The 20,405-nt window shown below is 45.1% G+C and overlaps 1 protein-coding gene across 1 annotated transcript in view; it reads left to right on the plus strand.

Moving 5' to 3' along the window:
• The first annotated feature begins 741 nt into the window (after positions 1-741).
• The window catches only part of PECAM1 (platelet and endothelial cell adhesion molecule 1), a 39,184-nt gene continuing 19,520 nt past the window's right edge, over positions 742-20,405 (plus strand). Inside the window, exons 1-8 of the mRNA XM_075279523.1 lie at positions 742-943; positions 1,030-1,056; positions 5,907-6,200; positions 10,668-10,955; positions 11,573-11,845; positions 12,093-12,371; positions 17,151-17,444; positions 17,644-17,931. Of these exons, the coding sequence (XP_075135624.1) occupies positions 910-943; positions 1,030-1,056; positions 5,907-6,200; positions 10,668-10,955; positions 11,573-11,845; positions 12,093-12,371; positions 17,151-17,444; positions 17,644-17,931 (1,777 nt within the window). The 5' untranslated portion in view covers positions 742-909. The remainder of the gene's footprint in view (positions 944-1,029; positions 1,057-5,906; positions 6,201-10,667; positions 10,956-11,572; positions 11,846-12,092; positions 12,372-17,150; positions 17,445-17,643; positions 17,932-20,405) is intronic.

Raw genomic sequence — 20,405 nt, forward strand, 5'->3', positions numbered from 1 at the left:
GGTGAGCCAGGCCCTATCAGTATCCAACATTAGGGTCCAACCTCACAAATGTTCTTCTGGAAAAATGGGCAAAAATTCCCACAGACACCTCCAAAATCTTATAGAAATCCTTCACAAAAGAGCTCAAGAAGGGGGAGAGTAACTCCATATTAATGCTTATGGATTTAGAATGTGAGGTCAGAAGGTCCTGGATGTGGAATAGTACCAGAAATTGAATGACATAACACTTATACTTCCCGGCAGGTTCTTTGACCATAACATTGACAAAAATCTCTGTTTTGCGTAACAGATTTAGTAGGCGGCACCGTGAGGGAAGCCCTGTGCCAAAACCTAATGCGGGGTCCGCCTTCCACACTGAAATCAGTAATAATGGCAAAAAAGTGAAATAAATATTATGTTAGGGCACTGACTTATTATCCCTCGGCTCTAGCGCTCAATGTTGACAGCTCAGAGACAATGAGTCAGAGAACATTTTCGTTACTCATGTGAGTTCCTGGCTTCTGGGCGCTCCATAAACAGTTCTCTCCCCTTTTGCGAAATTCCATCTCTAGGTGGCGCTCCCACCTCACCCATTTTTTTCACCATGGGTTGTTAATTACCTCCCATGGCATCCAGTAATCACATTAGCACATTGTTTATGAATACATCTTAAGGACTGAGGCAGGAAGAGTCCGTGCAGGAAAAGTGTAGTTTCCACAATTTCCTGCGGCCCTGCCTGCGAGCAGAGATATTCACTGACTATTCTGTATTTCCAGACCTGCCACAGAGGAAACAATTAGCCAGTCCGCACTGACCGCTGCGCTCACAACACCAATATCTACTGGGGAAACGGTGTACCCTGCCAGACGGGAATCTACTGGTTTTAAGTTTTCGGGATTTTGGGTGTTTTTATCCCTTTCCAATGTGGAGATGTATTTACCTATAGTAGCGACCGTGCTGGGATGTAAGTGCTGAGTTAGTATCACTCTTCTTTGTGACTAAGATTTTTCTCTGACAGATAATGATTTTTTTTCTCTCATCTTGTTGTAGTGTGGTCCGTCGGAGGACTGGCGAGCGGTGAGTAACCACTGATCTGGGAGTAAGGTGGTGGGATATCCTCTAATGTCGTAGGCGTAGGAAAAAGGCAACATAGGCTCATAGAATTCTACTGAATAGATAACGGTTCTGCTACAACTCCATGATCTTGGAAAGACTATGGGGGAGAGAAGCTGTTGATGAGATCTGGTGGCTAGAAGACAAATGTAGTATAATAGACCAGAGGTGAGGACATTGCAGAATCAAGACAAGGATGGAAAAAAAGGTCTTGAGATCTCTGGACAAGGAAATATCTCTGAGGGGAAGAAAGAATTATGGAGTGGAAGTGGAGAAGATGGGTGGGGGATATAGCGGAGAGAGGGTACAATAGATGAGGTTGTCAGATTTGATGATGGAGGGCTGGGGTATGAGATAAGGTGTGGCTATAGTGAAACATGCTAATGGCTAAACATCAGTATTGTGAGATTGCTGGCAGAAGACGTTGACCGGATTGTGGAAGAGTTTGGTTAAACCGATGCTATAAGTTAATATGGGTCAACTGTAGTGTATGAAAGATAATGGCGGTGATGGCTTAAATGTTGGGTCAAGGAGATGCTGATGGTGTTTGGTTACATCACTAGAATAACTCAAGCTAACGCATTGATAGGGAGGAGATGTGGATAAAGGGAAGGGCGAGGGTTAAATGTTTAAACTTTGACCCTCTGTACTGTATAGATCCATGGTATTGGCTAAGATGTTCAACTGAGGAGCTGTGGATATGTTGGCTAACACATTGGGCTGAGGTGATGTGGATGGGATTTGGCTAAGATGTTAAATCGAGAAACTGCTGAGTTCGGTAAGATATTGGGTTGAAGAGTTGTTGATAATGTTGGCTAAGATGTTATACTGAGGAAATGTGGATGGCGCTGGCTGAGACATTAAGTCAAGTAGAATTCGATGGAGTTGACTAAGACTTTGGGGTGAGAAGATGTTGATGGTATGTATGAAGATTTTAGATCAAGAAGATGTGAATGGCGTTTGCTATAATGTTGGGTTAAGAAGACGCCTATTCTGCTGGCTCAGATATTGGGTGAAAGAGACAAGGATGAAGTTGGCTAAAATGTTAGGTCAATGACATTGTGGTGGTGTTGGCTGAAATGTTAGGTCAATGACATTGTTGGCTGAAATGTTAGGCCTTGGAGAAACTGAACACGTTGTCAGAGATTTTTCGAAGGTGATATGAAATGGGTTGTCTAAGACGTTGGGCTGAGGAGATGTTGATGGTGCTGAGGAGTAGGAAGTGAGCTGTAATGTTGGGTATGGACTTAGAATGTAAGACTTAGGCAATGTTGATGAAGTGGAGTAACATTCTGCCTGTTGGGTTGTCCAGGTTTGATAATGTAGTAACATTTTAAAATCCTAAAAATACAATGTGAAGGGAAATGCACAGAGAATGACTTCATCTATTGTTCCAGCTGTGACTGCCCGAACTCCGCTACCAATCCCTGGCTGTCTGGAAATAGTAAAATTCTGATGAATTTCTTCTGTATGTAGCCGACACCTAGAGACAGATAGTTGTGGACAGGGGGTGACATAGCAAATATGATGGTGTGGAGAATTGATGCCACTGCGCCATGGTCATTGTGTGCGATATGTTATCATTTCCTCCAGCGCATGTGCACAACTGTTGGGAAAGAGGAAGGTGAATACTGTGAGATCTGGGACTTTTTGGGGCGGATTTTGTTTTTACATAAAAATTACAAAACAAGAATTAGCTGGAAATCCTTCTGTGGCATCATATAGAAAGTGGTTTGGTCAGCAGGTGTTCCTCACCACCAGTATGTACATATATAGAGATTCAGTCCTGACACTTGGTAAGTGGCCAAATGCTGCTAGCGAGATTAGTCACTTCCTTCCTCTTGTCAGATCCTCCACTATGGTCAGGGCTGGTGATATAGTGGTCTAGAGAAATACTATTGTGGTCCATTGTGAGGGATCATGAAGCAATTTGAGAAACATTTGTAAAAGATTTGTCCTTTATGTAAGTATTCACTACCTACATGGCAGAAAAGCTACAGGTTAAATTTAGGTTAGGGGCCTTCTACTCCAGTCACTCCCTGGCACTCAACTTTTTTTTACCTTGCAATTGTCGTTGTCACTTTGGCACAACTCCTTGTCAGTCCATTGGTCACACTGGTCCTCATCCATCCATGGTCTTAACATTTCCTTAAGTCTTATTTCTTAAATAAATCTGGGAAGGATATGTCTACTACTTCTTCTTGTCTCACGTCCACCAGATGACTGATGGAGACAAGGGGCTGTAGAATTACTAAAATATGACAAGAGAGATTTGCATTGAGTATGGCCGTGAGATCTTCTAGGACAGTGGTTCTCAACCTTTGCAGTGACCCCAAACCAAAAAATAATTAGAATTATGGTTATAGTATATAGGGAACACTAAGGGTCATTATATTGTGTGGGGGCTACAGTGTGGGCATTATTAACTGGTTGATAGTGCAGCAAGCTCAACTAGTTTGTCCAGCTCTCATGACCTATAAACAGGGGGCAGGACATTTAAGGAGGTTGGGTCAAGTCTCTTCTGATGCCGGGAACAGGAACAATAAAGATGTCATGAGCATAAAACCAGACCATAATGGGACATTATACTGTTGGGGGGCCACTATAACAGAATTATACTCTGTGGGGGCTACTATGGGGTCATTATACTCAGTGGCGTAACTAGGAATGGCGGGGCCCTGTGGCGAACTTTTGACATGAGCTCCCCCACTCCCCCCGATCGACGCCGAAAATCTCGACCAACTGACCACTACCCCCCCCCCGCATTTCTGCGCACACTATAATGCCCCATAGTGTCCCCTGCACACAGTATTATGCCCCATAGTGGCCCCTGCACACAGTATTATGCCCCATAGTGGCCCTGCACACAGTATTATGCCCCATAGTGGCCCCTGCACACAGTATTATTCCCCATAGTGGCCCCTGCACACAGAATTATGCCCCATAGTGGCCCCTGCACACAGTATTATCCCCCATAGTGGCCCCTGCACACAGTATTATGCCCCATAGTGGCCCCTGCACACAGTATTATCCCCCATAGTGGCCCCTGCACACAGTATTATGCCCCATAGTGGCCCCTGCACACAGTATTATGCCCCATAGTGGCCCCTGCACACAGTATTATCCCCATAGTGGCCCCTGCACACAGTATTATCCCCATAGTGGCCCCTGCACACAGTATTATCCCCCATACTGGCCCCTGCACACAGTATTATTCCTCATAGTATCCCCTGCACACAGAATTATACCCCATAGTGGGTCCTGCACACAGTATTATCCCCCATAGTGGCCCCTGCACACAGTATTATCCCCCATAGTGGCCCCTGCACACAGTATTATCCCCCATAGTGGCCCCTGCACACAGTATTATCCCCCATAGTGGCCCCTGCACACAGTATTATGCCCCATAGTGGCCCCTGCACACAGTATTATCCCCCATAGTGGCCCCTGCACACAGTATTATCCCCATAGTGGCCCCTGCACAAAGTATTATCCCCCATAGTGGCCCCTGCACACAGTATTATTCCTCATAGTATCCCCTGCACACAGAATTATGCCCCATAGTGGTCCCTGCACACAGTATTATGCCCCATAGTGGCCCCTGCACACAGTATTATCCCCAATAGTGGCTCCTGCACACAGTATTATGTCCCATAGTGGCCCCTGCACACAGTATTATCCCCCATAGTGGCCCCTGCACACAGTATTATCCCCCATAGTGGCCCCTGCACACAGTATTATGTCCCATAGTGGCCCCTGCACACAGTATTATGTCCCATAGTGGCCCCTGCACACAGTATTATCCCCCATAGTGGCCCCTGCACACAGTATTATCCCCCATAGTGGCCCCTGCACACAGTATTATGCCCCATAGTGGCCCCTGCACACAGTATTATCCCCCATAGTGGCCCCTGCACACAGTATTATCCCCATAGTGGCCCCTGCACAAAGTATTATCCCCCATAGTGGCCCCTGCACACAGTATTATTCCTCATAGTATCCCCTGCACACAGAATTATGCCCCATAGTGGTCCCTGCACACAGTATTATGCCCCATAGTGGCCCCTGCACACAGTATTATCCCCCATAGTGGCCCCTGCACACAGTATTATCCCCAATAGTGGCTCCTGCACACAGTATTATGTCCCATAGTGGCCCCTGCACACAGTATTATCCCCCATAGTGGCCCCTGCACACAGTATTATCCCCCATAGTGGCCCCTGCACACAGTATTATGTCCCATAGTGGCCCCTGCACACAGTATTATCCCCCATAGTGGCCCCTGCACACAGTATTAAACCCAATAGTTTCCCCTGCACACTGTATTATGCCCCATAGTGGCCCCTGCACACAGTATTATCCCCCATAGTGGCCCCTGCACACAGTATTATGTCCCATAGTGGCCAGTGGCGTAACTACCGTGGTAGCAGCAGTAGCAGCTGCCACAGGGCCCGGGACATTGGGGGCCCGGTGGCAGCCGCTACCGCTGTGTTTTTTTTTTTGTTTTTTTTTAATAGGCCGTTACCGGCTGGAGTTACTCCAGCCGCTAACGGGCCCTATATACTTACCGATCCTGGATCAATGGCTTTAGGCGACCCCTGTGTTTTGGTCGCGACCCACAGGTTGAGAACCGCTGTTCTAGGCATACCTCTATTTATGTCCAATAGCGCTTGATAAGGTGTAGAGATACAGAGCCAAAAGAACATGTCCACATAAGGGGTGTCATGGGGCAGTATCACCGCCAGTGGTAAGCTTCCATTAACAATGATATCACATGGATGTTTTATCTCTTGTTCTTCTCACTCGATATGAAGACTTCACAATCAACAGTATTGAGCTGAAAGCTCTGCCTTCCACCAAACTAACAAATGGGGACACCCTGGAATTAAAATGTGTCGTGATGTTTGCCAAGACCACAGACTTCGTATTGAACAGCACAATCACCTTTTATATGGATGAAAAAGTAATATACACAACCAGCTCCACCAATGACCAAGTGTCCTACATTATCCAGAAGGCCAGGGTGTCCAATACCGGAAATTACAAGTGTAAGGTGTCCGTGGACAGCAGGGTAAAAGCAAGTGATGACATCAAAATTGAGGTGACTGGTGAGTACATGAGGGAGAACTCCATCCAGACCCACCGTCTTACACAGTTATAGAGGGGAAATATTGTTTATATAGGGGTTATATTACAATTATAGGGGGCTCGTATTATATTTATAGAGAGCTAATATTACATTTATAGAGGGGTCATATTACATTTACAGAGGGGTCATATTACATTTACAGAGGGGTCATATTACATTTACAGAGGGGTCACATTACATTTATAGAGGGGTCATATTACATTTATAGAGGGGTCATATTACATTTACAGAGGGGTCACATTACATTTATAGAGGGGTCACATTACATTTACAGAGCAGTCATATTACATTTATAAAGGGGTCACATTACATTTATAGAGGGGTCACATTACATTTATAGAGGGGTCACATTACATTTACAGAGGGGTCACATTACATTTATAGAGGGGTCACATTACATTTACAGAGCAGTCATATTACATTTATAGAGGGGTCACATTACATTTATAGAGGGGTCACATTACATTTATACAGAGGTCACATTACATTTATAGAGGGGTCACATTACATTTACAGAGGGGTCATATTACATTTATACAGAGGTCACATTACATTTACAGAGGGGTCACATTACATTTATACAGAGGTCACATTACATTTACAGAGGGGTCACATTACATTTATACAGAGGTCACATTACATTTACAGAGGGGTCACATTACATTTATAGAGGGGTCACATTACATTTACAGAGCAGTCATATTACATTTATAGAGGGGTCACATTACATTTATAGAGGGGTCACATTACATTTACAGAGCAGTCATATTACATTTATAGAGGGGTCACATTACATTTATAGAGGGGTCACATTACATTTATACAGAGGTCACATTACATTTATACAGAGGTCACATTACATTTATAGAGGGGTCACATTACATTTACAGAGGGGTCATATTACATTTACAGAGGGGTCACATTACATTTATACAGAGGTCACATTACATTTACAGAGGGGTCACATTACATTTATACAGAGGTCACATTACATTTACAGAGGGGTCATATTACATTTATAGAGGGGTCACATTACATTTATAGAGGGGTCACATTACATTTATACAGAGGTCACATTACATTTATAGAGGGGTCACATTACATTTACAGAGGGGTCATATTACATTTATACAGAGGTCACATTACATTTACAGAGGGGTCACATTACATTTATACAGAGGTCACATTACATTTACAGAGGGGTCACATTACATTTATACAGAGGTCACATTACATTTACAGAGGGGTCACATTACATTTATACAGAGGTCACATTACATTTACAGAGGGGTCACATTACATTTATAGAGGGGTCACATTACATTTATAGAGGGGTCACATTACATTTATACAGAGGTCACATTACATTTATAGAGGGGTCACATTACATTTACAGAGGGGTCACATTACATTTATAGAGGGGTCACATTACATTTACAGAGCAGTCATATTACATTTATAGAGGGGTCACATTACATTTATAGAGGGGTCACATTACATTTACAGAGCAGTCATATTACATTTATAGAGGGGTCACATTACATTTATAGAGGGGTCACATTACATTTATACAGAGGTCACATTACATTTATACAGAGGTCACATTACATTTATAGAGGGGTCACATTACATTTACAGAGGGGTCATATTACATTTATAGAGGGGTCACATTACATTTATACAGAGGTCACATTACATTTACAGAGGGGTCACATTACATTTACAGAGGGGTCATATTACATTTACAGAGGGGTCACATTACATTTATACAGAGGTCACATTACATTTACAGAGGGGTCACATTACATTTATACAGAGGTCACATTACATTTACAGAGGGGTCATATTACATTTATAGAGGGGTCACATTACATTTATAGAGGGGTCACATTACATTTATACAGAGGTCACATTACATTTATAGAGGGGTCACATTACATTTACAGAGGGGTCACATTACATTTGCAGAGGGGTCATATTACATTTATAGAGGGGTCACATTACATTTACAGAGGGGTCATATTACATTTACAGAGGGGTCACATTACATTTATAGAGGGGTCATATTACATTTATAGAGGGGTCATATTACATTTACAGAGGGGTCACATTACATTTATAGAGGGGTCACATTACATTTACAGAGCAGTCATATTACATTTATAAAGGGGTCACATTACATTTATAGAGGGGTCACATTACATTTATAGAGGGGTCACATTACATTTACAGAGGGGTCACATTACATTTATAGAGGGGTCACATTACATTTACAGAGCAGTCATATTACATTTATAGAGGGGTCACATTACATTTATAGAGGGGTCACATTACATTTATAGAGGGGTCACATTACATTTATACAGAGGTCACATTACATTTATAGAGGGGTCACATTACATTTACAGAGGGGTCATATTACATTTATAGAGGGGTCACATTACATTTATACAGAGGTCACATTACATTTACAGAGGGGTCACATTACATTTATACAGAGGTCACATTACATTTACAGAGGGGTCACATTACATTTATACAGAGGTCACATTACATTTACAGAGGGGTCATATTACATTTATAGAGGGGTCACATTACATTTATAGAGGGGTCACATTACATTTATACAGAGGTCACATTACATTTATAGAGGGGTCACATTACATTTACAGAGGGGTCACATTACATTTACAGAGGGGTCACATTACATTTATAGAGGGGTCACATTACATTTACAGAGCAGTCATATTACATTTATAGAGGGGTCACATTACATTTATAGAGGGGTCACATTACATTTATACAGAGGTCACATTACATTTATAGAGGGGTCACATTACATTTACAGAGCAGTCATATTACATTTATAGAGGGGTCACATTACATTTATAGAGGGGTCACATTACATTTATACAGAGGTCACATTACATTTATAGAGGGGTCACATTACATTTACAGAGGGGTCATATTACATTTATAGAGGGGTCACATTACATTTATACAGAGGTCACATTACATTTACAGAGGGGTCATATTACATTTACAGAGGGGTCACATTACATTTATACAGAGGTCACATTACATTTACAGAGGGGTCACATTACATTTTTACAGAGCAGTCATATTACATTTACAGAGGGGTCATATTACATTTATAGAGGGGTCACATTACATTTATAGAGGGGTCACATTACATTTATACAGAGGTCACATTACATTTATAGAGGGGTCACATTACATTTACAGAGGGGTCACATTACATTTGCAGAGGGGTCATATTACATTTATAGAGGGGTCACATTACATTTACAGAGGGGTCATATTACATTTATAGAGGGGTCACATTACATTTATAGAGGGGTCACATTACATTTATAGAGGGGTCACATTACATTTATACAGGGGTCACATTACATTTACAGAGGGGTCACATTACATTTATACAGGGGTCACATTACATTTACAGAGGGGTCACATTACATTTACAGAGGGGTCACATTACATTTACAGAGGGGTCATATTACATTTACAGAGGGGTCACATTACATTTATAGAGGGGTCATATTACATTTATAGAGGGGTCATATTACATTTATAGAGGGGTCACATTACATTTATACAGGGGTCACATTACATTTACAGAGCGGTCATATTACATTTGTATCCCAGGTTTTAATCTCACTTTTTATATACCATAAAATCTTATTTGGTTTTGCAGCTGCCGCTTGACACTAAGTATCGCTGCTCTTCTTACCTATAACCAGAATACCAAAGTCTTTCTCTCCTTCTGTTGTCCCCAGTGTCATGTCATGTGTATGCGGTAGTACAATAGCTGCCATATAGGTGCATTACTATACATTTACCCACATTACATTTCTTCTGCCATGGTCTTGCCCTTCTGAAGTATTATATAATCTAGCTTGGTTTTAAGTATTCTAAAGAGTTTTGTGAAGACTGAAAAAGGAAGTTTAGACAGAGTCCGCTAGTTCATGTTCCAGGGCGTCCAACAGGCCCTGAGCAAACGGACACTCCCAGAAAAGATGGAGGGCTGTCTCCTCCCTGAGGGGACATCTGGGGCAGAAGCGCGTCTTTCTCAGGTTGCGGGCATGCATAAATGACCGGAGGGGAAGCCCTCTTTGGATGGCCATCCATGACATGTCCTTGTGTCCGTTGGTCAGCAGATCTGAAGAGATGTTTTCCTAAACGACCTCTGTAGACCTTGCTGGGAGCCCTGGGACCTCCTCCATAGTGTCCTTAGCTCTGATGAGCTTGTGAACAGTCTTTGGCTTCCAGAGATCGGGTTTAAGCCCCTCCAGTTGGTGCTCTCTCACAAACCAGGTCACGTCCCCATAGTACCATGGGACGGTCCAGTTGTAGGGGATGGAGCTGTCCCACGTATCCCAGATGACTGTGTCTTCCTTTCCAGGGCTGTCCAGTCCTCTCCTTAATGTTTCCAAGGATGAGGTTAGTGAAGGAGATGAAGTGACAGTGAGATGTGAGGCCCCGGAGGAAACAGGGAGCATGGTCTTCAAATTCTACAAGATCAGTCAGAAAGGGGAAGAGGAGAAGAAAAAACTGACTGACCGCAATCATAAGGAAGTCAATTTTTTGATCAAAGAAGGAGAAGAAATATTAACATTTAAGTGCAAGGTCAAGCTCATCATGAAAAACGAAATGTTCTCGGAAAGCTTATCGAAGACTGTCACTGTGATCGGTAGGTACAATGTCTCTCATGTAGGCCTAATGACATGTTCTGGTAGGTGTGTCACATCTTATATATGTCTAATGACATGTTCTGGTAGGTATGGCACCTCTCATGTATGTGTAATGACATGTTCTGGTAGGTATGGCACCTCTCATGTATGTGGAATGACATGTTCTGGTAGGTATGGCACCTCTGATGTAAGCGCTATATTATAGTAGCACCACATGCCAATATTATTTAGACACTGGCTGTATTATATTCTCTGTATTAGCAGTGTGTGATGGAATAATTTGAGCACTGGCTATAATATATAAGCTCTATATGCCAGGATTATTTGGTACTGGCTGTGTTGTTTAAGCTCCTTATGGCGGTATTATTTAGGTGCTGGACATGTTGTATTAGCAGTGTATATCAGTATTATAATATATCCAGTTTCCAAATAATATTAGTAGAGTGTATCACTATTATTTGGACACTGGATATATTACATTAGCACTGTATGTCAGTATTATTTGGACACTGTATATATTATATTAGTGGTGTATGTCAGTATTATTTACATACTGGACATATATTATATTATATTGTATTTTGGCTCGGTATGTAGTGTTTCACTTTCTTTACAGCTCAGTTTTCTATACCAAGAATTGAGGTCTTGCCCTCGCTCAATTTCACGGAAGGGAAAAACATGTCAGTGAAATGTTCGGTTCAGATAGGCCGTAACCGTTCAGACGACATGAAGCTCACGCTACAGAAGGACGGTCACATTATCCACAGCTCCACCACAAACTCATTGTCCTATTTTCAAGTTGCCACAGTGGATGACAGGGGCAACTATACTTGTAAGGCGGAGAATACAAAAACCTCGAAGTCCCACAGCGCCAAGATAGACATTGCCGGTACGTCACTGCTCATTACATTCATTCACCTGCTAACCTCACGTCACAGATCATGGCTGCGTGTTATGTCTGAACCACAATTCTGCTATGACATCTTGTCTTCACCTACAGTCACATCCAAAGCTGCATTCACAATTTCATGTTTCCATCATGCAGAGCTGCATTCACCATTCTGCTATGGCATCATGTCCTAGGCTGACACAACTACACTTATTGTATTTTCTTTTTCAATAAATGTTCCTTTCAGAACTATTCCCAAGACCACAACTAACCCTGAAGAGAGGGAGCGATAGCCTGTACATCAACGAGCAAGAGTTCATAACCCTGAAATGTTCCGTCGCAGGATTAACCGCAGAGGCTTCACGTAACCTGGAGTATAAATTCAAAGTAGGAGCGAGAACAAATGCAAGAAAGGGAGGCAATCTAGGCCTAACCGCAATGGAGCGGCTTAGCGGCTCCTACGTGTGTGAAGTCACTATATCCAACATCACAAAAATAAGTGAACCCCTGGACATTCAGATTTATGGTGAGTATGCCAAACTCAGAAAGCCGATATCCAGTCTCCTGTGTACAGTATAATGAGGTTTCGGATCACATTTATTTGTAACGTCTGTTTTTGGCATAAACTGTGACAATTCTAGAGTTGGGGGCTTGGTTTTGGAGTTAGAGGTGCACAAAAATTTACAATGTCTTTCCTTACTTCTCAAAATCTAAAAAATGACCGGAAAACTGTACATGCCACATTTGCTGAGTAAACTAAGGGAAAATGGTGCATAATAATGGTTAAGATTTAGGGAGGCAGAAGGTAGGTTTGATATTCTGGCAGTCAGAACGTGTCAATTTGTTTAAGAGTCATGAATGTTTCCATATATTTGGTTGTAATCATGGCTCTGGTCTCTCCCAAAATAGTGCCAAGGCTACAAGTTATGAGGCAGAGCTAGCAGTGTAGGTAAAGTTAGCATCATAGATGGAGATGACATTGAAGGCCGCACCGTCCTATTTTTGGGCATACTGCACGATACACCGTGACCATATGATGGTAGATAATACTGCTACACAGGCACTCAGTGACTGTATAAGTGGCTACAGTGCAGATACATCCACTGACTCCCGGCGGTGTCTTCTCTGATTGTCTCTTTTCTATTGTTCTCTATCCAGCCCAGACTGCCATGATGACTTCTCCTGTAGAGACATCTTTGTCTCCATCACTAACCACAACACAAACATATTTAGAGCACAGATCTAGACTCCATAATAAACACATACCCTAAACAAATTCAGACTTACACATAGTACGGTTACCATTAGAGTTTTGGGAGGATTCCAGTATCAGACAAAGTAGGGGCTTTCTATATTTTTGACTGATCCTGTCATTGTAGCTTAATCATACTCATAAAATCTTCTGTTAGATTCAGTCATGTGACCACATCATTGCTGGTGCTATAAGGAGCAGAAGCTTCTGACTGTCACGAATACCAGGCTTAAAGGGGAAGGCTCCAGATCTATAAGAAAGCCATAGACTGTAAAACTGGCATGACTAGTTACTTCTCATTGCCAAATAAGACATGTTTAAATGCCAAAAAGCCCTAAGTAATCCCCTTTTCTGCTTTTAATGCTACCCTATTTTTCACCCAGACTGCTGCCATCTCCCATCTCCAACAGACTGCTTACTACGCCACCCTCTTTCTCAGACAGGATGCTCCTACATGCCACACCCTTCCACAGACTGCTCCCATGGCCTCCTCTCTCACAGACTGCTCCTCTCGACCCTGCCTCTAACAGACTGCTCCCCATGGCCTCCTCTCTCACAGACTGCTCCCCATGGCCTCCTCTAACAGACTGCTCCCCATGGCCTCCTCTCTCACAGACTGCTCCCCATGGCCTCCTCTAACAGACTGCTCCCCATGGCCTCCTCTCTCACAGACTGCTCCCCATGGCCTCCTCTCTCACAGACTGCTCCCCATGGCCTCCTCTCTCACAGACTGCTCCCCATGGCCTCCTCTCTCACAGACTGCTCCCCATGGCCTCCTCTCTCACAGACTGCTCTCCATGGCCTCCTCTCTCACAGACTGCTCTCCATGGCCTCCTCTAACAGACTGCTCCTCACAGCCTCCTCTCTCACAGACTGCTCCCCATGGCCTCCTCTCTCACAGACTGCTCTCCATGGCCTCCTCTCTAACAGACTGCTCCTCACAGCCTCCTCTCTCACAGACTGCTCCCCATGGCCTCCTCTAACAGACTGCTCCCCATGGCCTCCTCTCTCACAGACTGCTCCCCATGGCCTCCTCTCTCACAGACTGCTCCCCATGGCCTCCTCTCTCACAGACTGCTCCCCATGGCCTCCTCTCTCACAGACTGCTCCCCATGGCCTCCTCTCTCACAGACTGCTCTCCATGGCCTCCTCTCTCACAGACTGCTCTCCATGGCCTCCTCTAACAGACTGCTCCTCACAGCCTCCTCTCTCACAGACTGCTCCCCATGGCCTCCTCTCTCACAGACTGCTCTCCATGGCCTCCTCTCTAACAGACTGCTCCTCACAGCCTCCTCTCTCACAGACTGCTCCCCATGGCCTCCTCTCTCACAGACTGCTCTCCATGGCCTCCTCTCTCACAGACTGCTCCTCACAGCCTCCTCTCTCACAGACTGCTCCCCATGGCCTCCTCTCTCACAGACTGCTCCCCATGGCCTCCTCTCTCACAGACTTCTCCCCATGGCCTCCTCTTTCACAGACTGCTCCTCACAGCCTCCTCTCTCACAGACTGCTCCCCATGGCCTCCTCTCTCACAGACTGCTCCTCAAGGCCTCCTCTCTAACAGACTGCTCCTCAAGGCCTCCTCTCTCACAGACTGCTCCCCATGACCTCCTCTCTCACAGACTGCTCCCCATGGCCTCCTCTCTCACAGACTGCTCCTCAAGGCCTCCTCTCTCACAGACTGCTCCCCATGGCCTCCTCTTTAACAGACTGCTCCTCAAGGCCTCCTCTCTCACAGACTGCTCCCCATGGCCTCCTCTCTCACAGACTGCTCCCCATGGCCTCCTCTCTCACAGACTGCTCCTCAAGGCCTCCTCTCTAACAGACTGCTCCTCAAGGCCTCCTCTCTCACAGACTGCTCCTCACAGCCTCCTCTCTCACAGACTGCTCCCCATGGCCTCCTCTCTCACAGACTGCTCCTCACAGCCTCCTCTCTCACAGACTGCTCCCCATGGCCTCCTCTCTCACAGACTGCTCTCCATGGCCTCCTCTCTAACAGAATGCTCCTCACAGCCTCCTCTCTCACAGACTGCTCCCCATGGCCTCCTCTCTCACAGACTTCTCCCCATGGCCTCCTCTTTCACAGACTGCTCCTCACAGCCTCCTCTCTCACAGACTGCTCCCCATGGCCTCCTCTCTCACAGACTGCTCCTCAAGGCCTCCTCTCTAACAGACTGCTCCTCAAGGCCTCCTCTCTCACAGACTGCTCCCCATGACCTCCTCTCTCACAGACTGCTCCCCATGGCCTCCTCTCTCACAGACTGCTCCTCAAGGCCTCCTCTCTCACAGACTGCTCCCCATGGCCTCCTCTCTCACAGACTGCTCCCCATGACCTCCTCTCTCACAGACTGCTCCTCAAGGCCTCCTCTCTCACAGACTGCTCCCCATGGCCTCCTCTCTCACAGACTGCTCCCCATGGCCTCCTCTCTCACAGACTGCTCCTCAAGGCCTCCTCTCTAACAGACTGCTCCTCAAGGCCTCCTCTCTCACAGACTGCTCCTCACAGCCTCCTCTCTCACAGACTGCTCCTCAAGGCCTCCTCTCTCACAGACTGCTCCTCAAGGCCTCCTCTCTCACAGACTGCTCCTCACAGCCTCCTCTCTCACAGACTGCTCCCCATGGCCTCCTCTCTCACAGACTACTCCCCATGGCCTCCTCTTTAACAGACTGCTCCTCAAGGCCTCCTCTCTCACAGACTGCTCTCCATGGCCTCCTCTCTCACAGACTGCTCCCCATGGCCTCCTCTCTCATAGACTGCTCCTCATGGCCTCCTCTAACAGACTGCTCCTCAAGGCCTCCTCTCTCACAGAATGCTCCCCATGGCCTCCTCTAACAGACTGCTCCTCAAAGCCTCCTCTCTCACAGACTGCTCTCCATGGCCTCCTCTAACAGACTGCTCTCCATGGCTTCCTCTCTCACAGACTGCTCCTCACAGCCTCCTCTCTCACAGACTGCTCCCCATGGCCTCCTCTCTCACAGACTGCTCCCCATGGCCTCCTCTCTAACAGACTGCTCCTCAAGGCCTCCTCTCTCACAGACTGCTCCCCATGGCCTCCTCTCTCACAGACTGCTCCCCATGGCCTCCTCTCTAACAGACTGCTCCTCAAGGCCTCCTCTCTCACAGACTGCTCCCCATGGCCTCCTCTCTCACAGACTGCTCCCCATGGCCTCCTCTCTCACAGACTGCTCCCCATGGCCTCCTCTCACAGTCTGCTCCCCCAGCCCCCTCTCACAGTCTGCTCCCCCAGCCCCCTATCTAACAAACTGCTCCCAATAGTCTTCTCTCTTCCAGACATTCCCCATGCTCCCTCTCCCACAGACTGCTCTCCTCTCACTCTCCATTGCTGTTTTCCCTCCCTGTTTGACTTCTTTTCCATCCATAGAGATGCAATAGCAGTCCGCTCCTCTTCTTGCAGGATATTTGTCATGTGACTAAAGTCACTTCTAGATGTGGATTTGCTGTAAAAACAAGTTCAGGGCGCCTCATTTCAGAGAGCCCTGGCAACCAAAAAAGTGTTGTGGATGTGCGCTGGCTTCTCTACACCCCTGGTACAAATCACTGAAACTACCCTCTACGATTTTTATTGATTCGATGTCTAGGAAATCTTCCATTCACTGACAGCAAGAAGAGTGGGAAACTGAAACACAAAAGGGGGTTACACTGGGAGGTTTATCTGGGATCCCATGTCCATATGCGATTTTGTGACCAACAGTCAGCCAATAGCGCTCCTTGCAAATCATTAGTCTCCATGATCATGTGACTACTGAACGCATCATCATTGGCCACTGGGCACTGACTTAAAGGACATTGAAATCTAATATGGACTCCATTATAGCTCTCACCCAGCTTTTCTGCAGACCTGAATGGTAAATCTGTTCTTCCTGTTTGGCTTACAATTCCACAATGTAGGAAAGCTGGCTGACAACTCGTACAGTTGCTGTGATGAAGGATCTTTTGGTTGTCACCCAAATTTCTCAGGAACAGACATAATTGTGGAAAAGTGAGATCACAGACTATAAATATATATTATTTCCTATATCTTTTACTATCAGCTCCAGTCAAAAATCCAGTTTTGACCCACATTATGAGGGACAACAAGACGGTGGTCCTTGGAGATGCCCTGGAGCTGACGTGCAAGTGCGAGTCTGGAACTCCACCCATAACATATACCTTGCGCCGAGGGAAGGAGGTACTGGAGAAAAAGGTGGTGAATGACACCACGGAGGCTCGATTCCGAGTGAATTCATCTAAGTCAGATGACCTGGGACAATACATGTGCGAGGCATCCAATCGAAATACCGAGAAGAGAGGGAGGTACAGCAACATGGTGAACGTCACGGTCATCAGTAAGTCTTGTGAGAATAACCATTGTATAGGGAGATTTATGTGCAAGCAGTAGTGAAGAAAAAAATGGCGCAAATGCGTCATGATGAGGGGAGCGCTATACTTGTGAATGTGTGGGACTGTATACCTTGGGAGCTTGGCTGGGAATCGGCTCTGGATGTGACTGCTGCAGATGCCCACGCGTTTCTTCTTCTCTTGCAGTTCCCATCAGTAGTGTAGATCTGACCATGATCCCACCCAATGGTAATGTGGAGGAGGGGTCTCAACTGTCCTTAATCTGCACCGTAAAGGAGGGGACGCTGCCAATCACCTACCAGTTCTACAGAAAGAAAGGAAGTGACATCCTTCTCAAGAATGAGACCAATACGAATAAACTGCACACAATATATGAAGTCAAGACATTCAGCAAACAAGAAGATGGCGCCTATTTCTGCGTGGCGTCTAACCGGGCGCACAAGGAAGTCAGGAGCAGCCCTATTGAAGCCAGAGGTAAGAAATCTTCAAATACCAAAGAAGGGTGAAGCATCGGGGTACATGGAGGTGGCTCCATGGCCAAGGTTTTGAGACTGACACAAATTTGGCTTTTCAAAGTTTTCTGCTTCAGTTTTTACGGTAACATGAAATCTAGGTTGTTAGAACGAGTAGTTAGATGAATTGCAATAAATTTCAATGATGCAAAAATGAACTTACTCAAATGAACCCCATTTTCAATTAATTTAAACCCTACAATAAAATGACCTGATATTATCATATCAGTGATCTTCATGTTAGCTCAAGAGAAAGTATTGGCAATGAGAAGATAACCGATATCACTCGGCCATGCTGATTGACTTATAGTAGCAGACTGGTAGCCTTGGAAGGGGAATTGTGCTTGAGATCATCGTCTTCTTCTGTTAACCATGGTTACCGCCAAGGAAACTGCAGTGTTTTTAAACAAAAAAGCTTTATAGGCAAGGGCGCTACTCCGAAATCAACTATTTATCGGGTTATCAAGAACGTGAAGGAGAGAAGTTCAGTTTCTGTGAAGAAAATTTCAGGGCACACAAGAAAGTCCAGCAAGTTCCGGGACTGTTTCTGAAAAAGGATTAAACTATAGTATTGGTTCAGCACCAGTGCAGAACTTACTCAGGAATGGTAGCAGGCAGGTGCTCGCAAGAGCTTATAATCTATGATATAGGTTCCTAGGAGCCCTGACAGTGTTATACACTATGTTGTATAGATAGGTTCCTGGGAGCCCTGACAGTGTCATACACTATGTTTTATAGATAGGTTCCTAGGAGCCCTGACAGTATTCTACACTATGTTTTATAGAGAGGTTCCTAGGAGCCCTGACAGTGTTATACACTATGTATTATAGATAGGTTCCTAGGAGTCCTGACAGTATATACACTATGTATTATAGATAGGTTCCTAGGAGCCCTGACAGTGTTCTACACTATGTTTTATAGATAGGTTCCTAGGAGCCCTGACAGTATTATATACTATGTTTTATAGATAGGTTCCTAGGAGCCCTGACAGTGTCCTACACTTTGTTATATACATAGGTTCCTAGGAGCCCTGACAGTGTTATACACTATGTTTTATAGATAGGTTCCTAGGAGCCCTGACAGTGTTATACACTATGTTTTATAGATAGGTTCCTAGGAGTCCTGACAGTGTTATACACTATGTTTTATAGATAGGTTCCTAGGAGCCCTGACAGTGTTCTATACTATGTTTTATAGATAGGTTCCTAGGAGCCCTGACAGTGTCATACACTATGTTTTATAGATAGGTTCCTAGGAGCCCTGACAGTGTCATACAGTGTCGATTGGCCGAATGCCATACAAACGCTGGTCAATGCATTCCTATGGGGAAAAGTCAGCTCGCGCATATCGCAAGCAGACAGGGATCCCAACGTAATGCAGGTACTTGGGCTTGTTAGATGCCCCCAGACATGCTTCCCCTGCTGTCCCAGTTGCATTCCAGGGTGTTGGCATCATTTCCTGGGGTGTGATAGTGGACTTGGTGACTCTCCTGAGTCGAATGGTGGGATCCCCTGAAACAAAGCATTTTTCCCCATATACTATAATGATGGGTTATGTAGATAACCTGTTTTCCCTAAGTCCCAACAGCGGCACAATATGGGGTATTTTCTGCCCCTGTGTGCTGGTAGGACAGGCGGAATTTTTAATTAGCCAGACTTAACACCTGGCTGGACCCTATATGAGGGCACCACACCCCTCCCCCTGCGTGTTAATATTAAGTAACCTATAATAGGCTCTGTACAATACAATATGTTTACAGCAAAGATATTGGTATTTTCCACATACATACAATCTTTACAGGTGCATATAAGCAACTTTTACATATTTTAGTCTGTTTTCCTCTACCAAATTATAGGGAGGGAGACTTGTGCCGCTGTTGGGACTTAGGGAAAACAGGTTATCTACATAACCCATCATTCCCTTGCGTCCCACCAGCGGCACAATATGGGGAGATAGCAAGCATAGTCCCTTTATTAGGGTGGGCGTTCTACAGAACTCAATACTGTACGGCCGAAAGCCGAAGCTTCCGCAGACTGGGTAGCCAGTCTATAATGCTTTACAAATGTGGAGTCTGAGCTCCACGACGCCGCCGCACAGATCTGGTCAAGCGGCAAGGCGCACCTTTCTGCCCATGAGGTAGAGACTGCCCTCGTGGAGTGCGCTGTTAAGAAGGCCGGAGGAGATAAGTCCTGTATCTCAAAAGCAATTTTAATAGTCTCCTTCACCCACCTAGAAATGGTGGGTTTCGAGGCCGCCCGGCCCTTTAACTTCCCGAAAAAGTTTACAAAGAGGTTTTCTGATCTTCTAAAAGAGCGCGTGCGCTCTAGATAAATCCTTAAACACCTTGACAAATCAAGAGAATGAAGTTTAACCTCCTCCGGAGTGGAGGGTGTTGGATAGAATACTGGAAGTGTGACCAGCTGGCATCTGTTGGTC

Source organism: Leptodactylus fuscus, chromosome 6, assembly GCF_031893055.1.
Source record: "Leptodactylus fuscus isolate aLepFus1 chromosome 6, aLepFus1.hap2, whole genome shotgun sequence".
NCBI lineage: Eukaryota > Metazoa > Chordata > Amphibia > Anura > Leptodactylidae > Leptodactylus > Leptodactylus fuscus.